We start from the raw sequence: 12,136 nt of genomic DNA, 5'->3' as shown, positions 1-12,136 counted from the left end.
CGACTCTTTGTGACCCCATGAATCGCAGCACACCAGGCCTCCCTGTCTATCACCAACTCCCGGAGTTCACTCAGACTCATGTCCATCGAGTCAGTGATGCCATCCAGCCATCTCATCCTCTGTCGTCCCCTTCTCCTCCTGCCCCCAATCCCTCCCAACATCAGAGTCTTTTCCAGTGAGTCAACACTTCGCATGAGGTGGCCAAAGTACTGGAGTTTCAGCTTTAGCATCATTCCTTCCAAAGAAATCCCAGGGCTGATCTCCTTCAGAATGGACTGGTTGGATCTCCTTGCAGTCCAAGGGACTCTCAAGAGTCTTCTCCAACACCACAGTTCAAAAGCATCAGTTCTTCGGTGCTCAGCCTTCTTCACAGTCCAACTCTCACATCCATACATGACCACAGGAAAAACCATAGCCTTGACTTTGTTGGCAAAGTAATGTCTCTGCTTTTGAACATGCTATCTAGGTTGGTCATAACTTTCCTTCCAAGGAGTAAGCATCTTTTAATTTCATGGCTGCAGTCACCATCTGCAGTGATTTTGGAACCCCCCAAAATAAAGTCTGACACTGTTTCCACTGTTTCCCCATCTATTTCCCATGAAGTGGTGGGACCGGATGCCATGATCTTCGTTTTCTGAATGTTGAGCTTTAAGCCAACTTTTTCACTCTCCTCTTTCACTTTCATCAAGAGGCTTTTTAGTTCCTCTTCACTTTCTGCCATAAGGGTGGTGTCATCTGCATATCTGAGGTTATTGATATTTCTCCCGGCAATCTTGATTCCAGTTTGTGTTTCTTCCAGTCCAGCGTTTCTCATGATGTACTCTGCATATAAGTTAAATAAACAGGGTGACAATATACAGCCTTGATGAACTCCTTTTCCTATTTGGACCAGGATAGCACCTGACAATCAACAGAGGATCAGTATATATATTGAGTGAATGAATGAATGTATAGATGGATGGGTGAATAAGAGAAATAATGAACATTTGGAGACAGAGATAAATGAGACAGACATGGTTCTCTTGCGCTCATGGACCCACAGTCTAGTCAGAAAGAAGGCTAATGATGCTAATTTCCAAAAGAGATGGAAACATTTTTCAAAAGTTTTTGAAAACAAAAACTATGATTAAAATCTCCATAGCACCTTTATAAGACCCAAAGATATATGTATATGTATAACCGAATCAACTCTGCTATACCCCTGAAACTAACACAACATTGAAAATCAACTATACTTCAATACAAAATAGAAGTTTTTTAAAAAGCCAAACAACAGTGGATACAACCCAAATGTCCATTGATTGATCAATTGAAAAAAATGTGATGTAGCCATCCACACAGTGGAATATTTAGTCATAGAAAGGTGGAAAGGCATATTGACACATGCTGCAATATGGATGAAGCTTGAAAAAAACTATGTTAATGAAAGAAGCTAGACCAAAAAAGACCCCTTACTATTTATTTCCATTTATATGAAGTCTCTAGATTCAGCAAACCTATGGAGATAGATAGTAGGTTAGTGGTCATCAGAGGCTTGGGTGAGGAAGGAATGGGTATAAGTGCTTAGTGGGTATGAAGTTTGTAGGGAGGTGATGAAAACATTCTAAAATTAGATTGTAGTAATGGTTGCAAACCTCTCGAATATACTAAAGATCATGGCACCTGGTCCCATCACTTCATGGCAAATAGATGGGGAAATAATGGAAACAGTGAGAGATTTTACACTTTAAAAGGGTGAATTTTATAGTATGTAAAATATCTCAAAGCTCTTTTAAAATATTGCATCATTTATTTAATGTTGAGGGACACTTTTTATTGGAGTATAGTTGATTTACAATGTGTTAGTTTCAGGTGTACAGCAAAGTGAGTCACTTATACATAAACATATATCCACTCTTTTTAGATTGTTTTCCCATATAGGTTATTATCAAGTATTGAGTAGAGTTCCCTGTGCTATACAGTAAGTCCTTAGTATCTGTTTTATATGTAGGAGTTCAGTTCAGTTCAGTTCAGTTCAGTCGCTCAGTCATGTCCAACTCTTTGTGACCCCATGAATCGCAGCACACCAGGCCTCCCTGTTCATCACCAACTCCCGGAGTTTACTCAAACTCATATGCATTGAGTTGGTGATGCCATCCAGCCATCTCATCCTCTGTCATCCCCTTCTCCTGCCCCCAATCCCTCCCAGCATCAGGGTCTTTTCCAATGAGTCAACTCTTCGCATGAGGTGGCCAAAGTATTGGAGTTTCAGCTTTAGCATCAGTCCTTCCAATGAACACCCAGGACTGATCTCCTTTAGAATGGACCAGATGCCATGATCTTAGTTTTCTGAATGTTTAGCTTTAAGCCAACTTTTTCACTCTCCTCTTGCACTTTCATGAAGAGGCTCTTTAGTTCCTCTTCACTTTCTGCCATAAGGGCGGTGTCATCTGCATATCTGAGGTTATTGATATTTCTCCTGGCAGTCTTCATTCCAGCTTGTGCTTCTTCCAATATGTAGGAGTATGTACAGGTAAATCCCAATCTCCCAGTTTATCCCCCTCCCCTTTCACCCCTGGTAACCATAAGATTGTTTTCTACATCTGTGACTCTATTTCTGTTTTGCAAATAAGTTCATTTGCACCTTTTTTTTTTAATTTCACATATTAGTGGTATCCTATGATATTTGTCTTTTTCTGTCTGACTGACTTCACTCAGTATGATTATCTCTCAGTTGATGGACACTTTGAATGTATCCAGTGTTTTCTATTACAGTGCTGCAAGAATGTTCTATTACATTTGTCTTCATGCCGTAACCTTACTGATGTTTCTGTAAAATATAGTGTTTCCAGTGGGTTTATTGGTTATAAGCAACACACAACCTTTATCGTGACACCAGTGACCAAGAGTAGTGGCCTGTATTCAGAGCGCTCAGATTTTGAATATCCATCAAAATGAAATTTCATGGTTGTAGCCTGCCATGATGGTGTTTACAATCCTACGTAAATAGAGAGTGGGATTGGATAATGCAGGTGCTTTTGTAGGGAGACAGAAGAGTGAGAGATGGAAGGAGGGAAGGGATGGAGAAGAAAAGTGAGCTGGCCAATAGCAGCCTCCTGTCGGCTTTTTCCTGCTGTCAGCATTTCCCTTCTGGCTTTGCGGAGAGTTTTCTTTTTCCTCTTGGGATGAACTGGACTGATCTGGCTTTGCTTTTGCCCTGTTAGGTGAAGGCATCCTCATCTCCTCAGACGCTACAGAACTGTTGGATTTCATAGACAACCAAGGCCAGGTGCACGTGATCCAGAAATACCTGGAGCGCCCGCTGCTCCTGGAGCCTGGTCATCGCAAGTTTGACATCCGGTAACGCATCCACGTCTGGAGTTTTTGTTTTTCGAATCTGGGAAAAATGCAATCATGTGTGGTGAGCAGTGTGATCTGGAGTGTGAGAAAGTATTGGACTGCATTCAGTGTCACCCAAGTTGGGCTTCCCTGGTGGCTCAGACAGTGAAGAATCTTCCTGCAGTGCATTGATCCCTGGGTGGGGAAGATCCCCTGGAGAAGGGAATGGCAACCCACTCCACTATTCCGCCTGGAGAATTCCATGGACAGAGGAGTTTGGCAGGCTACAGTCCATGGGGTCGCACAGAGTTGGATACGACTGAGTGACTAGCACTTTCAATTTGAGTGGCTGAATGGGACTGAGTTTCTAACTTCATTTTCTGTTTTTCTTTCACTCTTTCTCTTGTCTCTCTATAAAATGTTACTAAGATGATGAATTTCCTCTCTCTCTTTTTCTTTTAGTATTCTCTCTTTTAAAAACTATCTATTTATGGCTGTACTGGGTCTTTGTTGCTGCACACAGCCTTTCTCTAGTTGTCTCGAGTTGTGGTGCGCAGGCTTCTCACTGCAGTGGCCTCTCTTGTGGAGCACAAGAGGCTCCAGTTCTAGGGCTTTTGGGCGTCAGTAGTTGTGGCACATGGGCTTAGTTGCCCCATGGCGTGTGAGATCTTCCCAGACCAGGGATTGAACCCATGTTCCTGCGTTGGTGGGATTCTAAACCACTGGTCCACCGGGGAAGTCCCTTTAATATTCTTTTTACTGGAAATGACTAGTGGATCCAAAAGGAAGGGCATCAGTGTGTGGGGCTTGCTTATGAAAGAAGCAAAGAGATATACACGGAACACATAGTCAGACACAGCAGATCACATGACCCTGCTAAAGGCTGTGTCCTCCCTCTGTTAACACACCTTAGGGTTTTGGACTTTATGTTTCCAAGAAAGGACATGGCAAGGAGAAAGAGGTTGTGGGTACTTTCAAAAGCTGAATGGCCCTGGCCCCAGCTTGCTCTGGGCCTTGCTGTCATCACCCAACCAGGACTCTCTCACCTTCATGCCTTCACTTTGACTTACTGCTTCTCAAACACCAGCCTGATCAGACCAGCTTCAGTGGGAACAGTCTTCTTAAGATTACTAAACGAGCAAACTTGGCAACTGGGGGTTTCATATTAACTGCAAAAACCAGCCCGCTCAGATCTCTTCAAAATACTGTATCTTTTGAATGGACCAAAGTCTCCTTGTCAGTTATGGTGAAATGTTTTCTTTGCCTCATCACGTGATAATTCGCTCTTTTGGCTAATTGTCATGGCTTGCCTCATATAATTTTATTTATTTATTTTAATGTTTGTTTATTTATTTTTGGATGCACTGGGTCTTCCTTGCAGCGCATGGGCTTCTCTCTAGTTGTGGTGTGCAGGCTCAGTTGCCCCACGGCATGTGAGATCTTAGCTCTCCGACCAGGGATCAAACCTGCGTCCCCTGCATTGCAAGGCGGCTTCTTAACCACTGGATCACCAGGGAAGTTTGTAACCTCGTATAATTTTAGAAACTACCTCCTTCCTCTGTTTCCTCCCAGAATAGTCAAGGTGTGGGGATGATAAATAGAACATGGAGAAGCTTTGGATAACTTGAATAAAATAGTGTTTTTTTTTTTGACTTTGCAGAAGCTGGGTCTTGGTGGATCATCAGTTTAATATCTACCTCTATAGAGAGGGTGTCCTTCGGACTGCTTCAGAACCATATCATATGGATAATTTCCAAGATAAAACCTGCCACTTGACCAATCACTGCATTCAGAAGGAGTACTCAAAGAACTATGGGAAGTATGAAGAAGGGAACGAAATGTTCTTTGAGGCGTTCAATCAGTACCTAACAAGTGCTTTGAACATCACCCTGGAAAGTAGTATCTTACTACAAATCAAACATATAATCAGGTAACTAATCCTTTCTCTTTTGGTTAAATGTGTCTTGAAGGAGCTTTGGGAGTTTGTGCCTTTCAAGGAATTGTTCCATTTCACTTGTCTAATTTAAGGACGAAAGTTATTTGTTATATCCCTTTATTATCCTTTTAATATCTATATGATCTGTGGTGATGAAGCTTTTTAAAATCCTTATGCTTAATCCTTCGATTACCTTATGTTGGTAATTTATATCTTCTCTCTTGCACTTGGGCAGATTGGGTAGAGGCTTATCAGTTTTATTAATCTCTTCTAAAAGTCAGCATTTGGCTTTAAGATTTTCTCTGTCATTTTTGTTTTCAGTTTCTTCATGTTCTTTATTATTTTTATTCTTCTGCTTTTGAGGGGTTTGCTTTTCTCTTCTTTTTCTAGTTTCCTTAAAGTATAAGGTCAGATCACTGATTTGAGATATTTCATTTTTTTAAAAATATAAGCAGTTAATGCCATCAGCTTTCCTATAAGAGCTCGTTAGCTGCATCCCACAGATTTTGCCATCATGTTTTTGTTTTCATTTTATTAAAATGCCTTCTAGTTTCCCTTGTGACTTCATCTTTGACTTGTGTGTTATTTAGCAATTTTTGCTGAATTCCCAAATATTTGGGATTCTCAAGGAATTTTCATTTCATTATGGTCAGAGAACATACTCTGTATGGTTTTAACTTTGTTAAAGTTTGTTTCATGGTCCAGGATATGGTCTATCTTTACTTATTTAAAATTTTTTCTTAATATGGTCCATCTTAGTGAATGTTCCACGTGTACTAAAAATAATGTTTATCCTGCTGTAGTTGAGTAGGGTGTTGTATAAATGCCCATTAGGGGAAGGCAGTTGGTAGGGTCATTCAAGTCTTTTGTATTCTTGCTGATTTTCTGTTCTACTTGTTCTGTCCATTATTGAGAGGTAAAACTTTGGAAGTCTCCAAGTATAATTATGGACCTGTCTATGTCTCCTTTTAGTTTTATTTGTTTTTTGCTTTGTATATTTTGAAGATCTGTTGTCAGGTGCATATACATTTAGAATTGTTATTTCTTTGGGAAGAATTGACCTCTTTATCATTATGTAGTTCCTGTCTTTATCTCTGGTAATATTTCTTATTTTGAAGTCTGTTTTGTCTGATATTAATATAGTCACTCCAGCTTTTGATTAATAATTTGTATCTTTTCATCCCTTTACTCTTCCTCTCTACTGTATAATTAAAATGGGCTTCTGATAGACATGTCATTGGATTTTGTTTTGTTTTGCTTTTAATCCAGTGAATCATCCGTTTTTCAATCGTTGTGTTTATACCATTCAAATTTTAAGTAACTACTGGCTTGATGCAATTTACATCTACCATGTTATCATTCATTGTCCATTTGTCCCCTCTTTTTTGTTTTTTTTTTTTCATTTCCTTGTTTCTTGCCTTCTTCTGAATTGTTTGAACTTTTTTAGAGTTCCGTTGAGTATCTGGCTGTATCTCTTTGTATCTTTGTTTGTTTGTTTTAATGGTTAACATCCAGGGGTTATGATGTACATAAACCTAATATGTAACAGATTATCTTGTTGGATTAAAAAAAGACCAAACTGTATCCTGTTTACAAGAAACCCACTTTAAATACAAAAGAGGGAAACATTCCTTTGCTCTTGCTTCAGCCCTAAAATTCCAAGTTTCATGTCCCTTCAGACTTCAGCATTTCTTTTAGAGCAGTTCTGCTAGTCATAAGTCCTCTTGCTTTTCCATCATCTTAGAATGTCTTGGTTTCTCCTTATTCCTGAAGGATTTTATCACTAGAGTTACCCAAATATAATGTCAAGCAAAAAATTATGAACTGGCCCTGTTCATATAAATTGAAAAACAAGCAAAGCTAAGTAATACATTATTTGGAAAAATGTACATATATGGTAAAAATCTAGTGAATTTTAAATTATGCATACATTCATCTAGTCATAATGCAAGTCAGGATATAAAACATTTAAGGCATCCTAAAAGATACCCTTGAACTCCCTCAAAATATATACTCTCTGCCAGAGATAGCCACTCTCTGACTTTTATCACCATAGATTCCTGTTGCTTGTTCTTAAACTTTATATAAGTGGAATTATACTGTAATTCTTGCTTTGTGTTCCGATTTTTTCAATATTGTTTCTGTGTCATATTCCATTGTGTGAATGCTCCATGGTTTATCCTTTCTGGATTTGATGGACCTCTGGGTTTTCTCTCATATATTAGACCTGTAATCTCTCTGAATTGTTTTATGTTAAGTGTCGTGTTTTTCTAGAAATATATCCTGTTGACCCAGGCTCACCTGTACATATGACTGTCCCTTCCGCAGCACGTTTTGGTGTCCCTTTCTGTTATAAATCAGGTGGCCATCTATGCGAGAATCTATTCGTGGGATCTCTATTCTGTTCTGTGGTCTGTTTTATCCGCCCTGTTGCTGCCACCCTGTCATGATGACTGAACCTTTTTCCTTAATGTGTTCTTACACTGGGCTTCCCTGATGGCTCAGTGGTAAAGAATCTGCCTGCCAACGCAGGGGATGCATGGGGTTTAATCCCTGGGTTGGGAATATCCCCTGGAGAAGAAAATGGCAACCCACTCCATTATTCTTACCTGGAGAATCCCCATGGACAGAGGAACCTGGCGGGCTACAGTCCATGGGGTCACAAAGAGTCAGACACAACTGAGCAACTAAACAATAAAAATAACAATAATAATTCTTACATAGAGTCCAGCAGAATAATTACAAGGCTGAGAGTTCCATTTCTTCAGGGATTATATGTGCTTAGAATTCTGACACCAGATAAATCAAATATACTGAAGAAAGAATTCCTATTTTAGGCAAAAGATGTATTTGATGTTTGCTATCCCCCTCCTTCCCATTGTTCTGTGCCACTCAGACAGTGCTCCTACTCAAGTGCTATAAATGCTCCTCCTGGATCTCATGTTCTTTTTTTTTTTCCCCCAGCTAACATCCCCCAGACTTCCTACTCCAGCTAAAAAAAAAATTAGAAACACTATATTTTTAAAAAATTCTTCTAAAGTGATTTATTAACTTGAACTTCCAACAAATAAAAAATATTTTGTTTTGATTTGGTTCTGACTTCTGATTTTTCCTATAAGTGCTGGAGTGTAATGTTTCTTTCACTTTTTATCCTTTATCCTTTAGTATTGTTTTTTTATTTAAGAAAAATTTTTAAATGTAATAAACTTTTTATCATGAGAATCCATTAAATTTTAAATTTTTTCTTAATTATAATATTGTAAAGGGCATTTTAATTACAGAAGTCAAGAGTATTCTCTCATAAAGATGAAATACAGAAAATGCAGAATACAGAAGCCCCAGTTCTTCTTTAAAGTCATAAGCCAAAACCTACTTATAAGACACATCTTTTTCCTTCTACATATACAGCTGAGCAGAAGGACAGCTGTCTCTGATATCCTTAGAGTCATCCTGACATACTGTGTTTACTAAGATAAATATTTTGCCCCAACATCTAGTTGAGAGAAAAATCAGGGCAGAGTTTTATAAAATAAAAGCAACTTGGAGGTTAGAGGTGAATGGGAGAAGAAATTTTATTCCAACTGGTTCTTAAATAACTGTCAAAATGATTTTTAAAGGTTTGAACACATCTATAGAAAGCTTTTCCCCTTCGTAGAAAAAAAGAAGGAAACTGATGATTTAGGGTAGGGGACTGGTGGAGGGAGGCTGGGGAAGCAAGACCGTGATTCCAAGTTCACAAACGCCTCAATTCTTTTGTTGTTTATTATTTATTTTAAGATTTATTTATTTATTTTTGGCTGTGCTGAATCTTCATTGTTATGTGGACTTTTCTCTAGTTGGGGTGAGCAGGGGCTACTCTTCTTTGAAGTGCCAGGCCTCTCATTGTGGTGGCTTCTCTTGTTGCAGAGCGTGCTCAGTGGTTGTGGTACACCGGCATGGTTGCCCTGCAGCATGTGGCATCTTCCCAGCCCAGGGGTTGAACCCGTGTCCATTGCATTGGCGAGCAGATTCTTAACTCCTGCCTGGACCATCAGGGAAGCCCCAGTTCTTCTTTAAAGTCATAAGCCAAAACCTCCTTATAAGACACATCTTTTTCCTTCTAAATATACAGCTTGAGTAGAAGAAGAGATGTCCCTGATATTCTTAGAGTCATCCTGACATACTGTGTTTACTAAAATAAATATTTTGCCCCAACATCCAGTTGAGGGAAAAACCAGGGAAGAGTTTTATAAAATAGAAATGGCATAGACTTTCTGGGATGTACTGGATAAGATGTACTGGATGTACTGGATAAGAGTTCTTTTTCATTCATAAGTAATAGATTCATGACTATCCAAAATTAATGATAAATTAATAAAATATACTTGTTCACTAGTAACAACATTCATTAGATGCCTCCCAGCTTCCAGGAGCTATGACAAGTTCCTTAGGTAATTATATCATTGAACCATCTCAGCACTGGGAATATGTGTTATTTTTACCCCAGTTTCACAGACAGTGATGTCAACACTTGGTTTAAAGAGGTTAAAAAATTTGTCTGAGATTTTGGCTTCGGCAGCATGACCTCAGGCTTCATGTACTGTTTCATCATGGTTTCTAAGATTCACTTTCAACTCTTCCTTGTCACTAAAATCTTCTAATTTTTGCAAACAGTCGTTGATCCTAATAACAGTCCCATATTTCAATATCTTGTTTCAGCATATAAGGCTTTTAACTAAAAGCAGCAAACTGGAGCTTGTGAAAGAAATGAATGAGATCAGCCTTCTCCTTGCAAATTCTGTGTCACAAAATGGTGGGCCATTTTTTTTAATATGGCAAATATATATAGAAGTGTTTTGTTTATTATCAGCAAATGTGGTAGCAGCCCACCCGTTGGGGGAATCCACATTTAAAGGGACCGTGATGACTCAGCGCTTGCTGGGAAAGCAGCCACTACTTGTCAGAATAAGGGTGATGGCAGAGTTTTCTAACAAGTTGCATCGCCTTGAATAATCTATTGGTAATACATTTAAAAGAGAGAATTAAGCCAAAGCCAGTTTTCATCGGCACATTGGATGTAAAATCATCCAAGCACCGCTCCCCTGGTCTTGCCGCCCAGACCACCCCATCCTCAGCAAGCTCTTCCCTGTGCCCCGCAGGAGCTGCCTCATGAGCGTGGAGCCCGCCATCAGCACCAAGCACCTCCCTTACCAGAGCTTTCAGCTCTTCGGCTTTGACTTCATGGTGGACGAGGAGCTGAAGGTCTGGCTTATCGAAGTCAACGGCGCCCCTGCTTGTGCTCAGTAAGTCTGAACACCACTGGGGGGTTTTTTGTGTGTGCGTGTTTTTATTGGGGTATAGTTACTTTACAATGTTGTGTTAGTTTCTGCTGTACAACGAAGTGAATCAGCTACATGTATAATATATCCCCGCCCTCTTGAACCTCCCTCCTACCCCCTCATCCCACCCCTCTAGGTCATCACAGAGCACCCAGCTGAGCTCACTGTGCTATATAGCAGCTTCCTGCTAGCTAGCTGTTTTACACTTGATAGTGTATATGTGTATCAGTGCTAATCTTCCCGTGTGTCTCACCCTCCCCTTCCCTCATGTGTCCACAGGTTCATTCTCTACATCTGCATTTGTCCTACCCTACAAATAGATTCGTCTGTTCCACTTTTCTAGATTCCACATATATGCCTTAATGTGTGGTATTTGTTTTTCTCTTTCTGACTTCACTCTGTATGACAGACTCTAGGTCCATCCATGTCTCTACAAGTGAACCAATTTCATTCCTTTTTATGGCTGAGTAATACAGTCTACTGTATATATGCCACACCTTCTTTATCCATTTATCTGTCGATAGACATCTAGGTTGCTTTCATGTCCTGGCTATTGTAAATAGTGGTGCAGTGAACACTGGGATGCCTGTGTCTTTTTGAATGAGGTATCACCTCACACGGGTTAGAATGGCCATCATCAAAAAGTGTATAAACAATAAGTGCTGGAGAGGGTGTGGAGGAAAGGGAATCCTGTAGCACTGTTGTTTGGAATGTAAATTACTGCAGCCAGCATGGAGAACAGTATGAAGGTTCCTTAAAAAACTAAAAATGCAACTACCCCCACTGGATTTTAACAAGTGGGAATTTGGTTCCACGGGTGGGGTAGTCTGTCTTGACACAGTGTGAGCTCCCATTTCAGGGGTGTCCAAGAATATGCATGTGTGCTTGATAAGTCCTTCAGCATGTCCAACAGCCCACTAGGTTCCTCTGCCCATGGGATTCTCCAGGGGATCTTCCCAGACCAGGAATCGAACCCATGTCTCTTGGGTCTCCTGCATTGGCAGGTGGGTTCTTTACCACTAGCACCCACCTGGGAAGCCCATTACTGGGTGTTCTAGTGTAGACCCTTTGAATGATGTCAAGGAGGATGTTCCAGTGATGGTAGTGCTTTGGTTGGACCCTGGCCAGCAGGGGGCCTTGTTGAGTCATTCCCTTTTCCATCTCCTTCCCATATGAGCTGAGCATTTAGCCTGTGCTGAGGTGGGTGGGGGATACGGTCAAAATTCCAAACAAAGCCAGTAGTAGCAGCCGAGACCCTCTTGTGTGGCAAGGTGATGGGGTCAGCAGGTCCCGTGAGCTGGGGAGATAGTGATGAGCAAGCATTTCAGGGGCTCCCTGGACAGGAGGTGGTCTGAGAAGGTGCCATGGACATGGTGGAGCTGAAGCTGGGTTGGAAAAGGAGAGAGTCACCTGTGCCAAGGGGAAAGGGACCCAGCCTCCAGCCGCACCTTGCTCTGGGCCAGGCTCTAGGGGAGATGTACAAATGAACAGACCCTGCCCTCAGGGAGCTTCCAGTCCTCCTGGGAGGAGTCTGGCTACAGCATGGTGTGAGTGTTGTGGGGTA

General features: G+C 40.6%; 1 protein-coding gene across 1 annotated transcript in view; it reads left to right on the top strand.

Moving 5' to 3' along the window:
* TTL (tubulin tyrosine ligase) overlaps positions 1 to 12,136 on the top strand; it is a 36,485-nt gene that overhangs the window by 15,236 nt on the left and 9,113 nt on the right. The window contains exons 4-6 of the mRNA XM_005889979.3: positions 3,204 to 3,339; positions 4,979 to 5,248; positions 10,393 to 10,536. Coding sequence (XP_005890041.3) covers positions 3,204 to 3,339; positions 4,979 to 5,248; positions 10,393 to 10,536 — 550 coding nt within the window. The remainder of the gene's footprint in view (positions 1 to 3,203; positions 3,340 to 4,978; positions 5,249 to 10,392; positions 10,537 to 12,136) is intronic.

The sequence above is a fragment of the Bos mutus genome, chromosome 11 (genome assembly GCF_027580195.1).
Source record: "Bos mutus isolate GX-2022 chromosome 11, NWIPB_WYAK_1.1, whole genome shotgun sequence".
NCBI lineage: Eukaryota > Metazoa > Chordata > Mammalia > Artiodactyla > Bovidae > Bos > Bos mutus.
The sequence above is the reverse complement of the archived record's forward strand: the minus strand, read 5'-3'. Positions and strand labels throughout refer to the sequence as shown.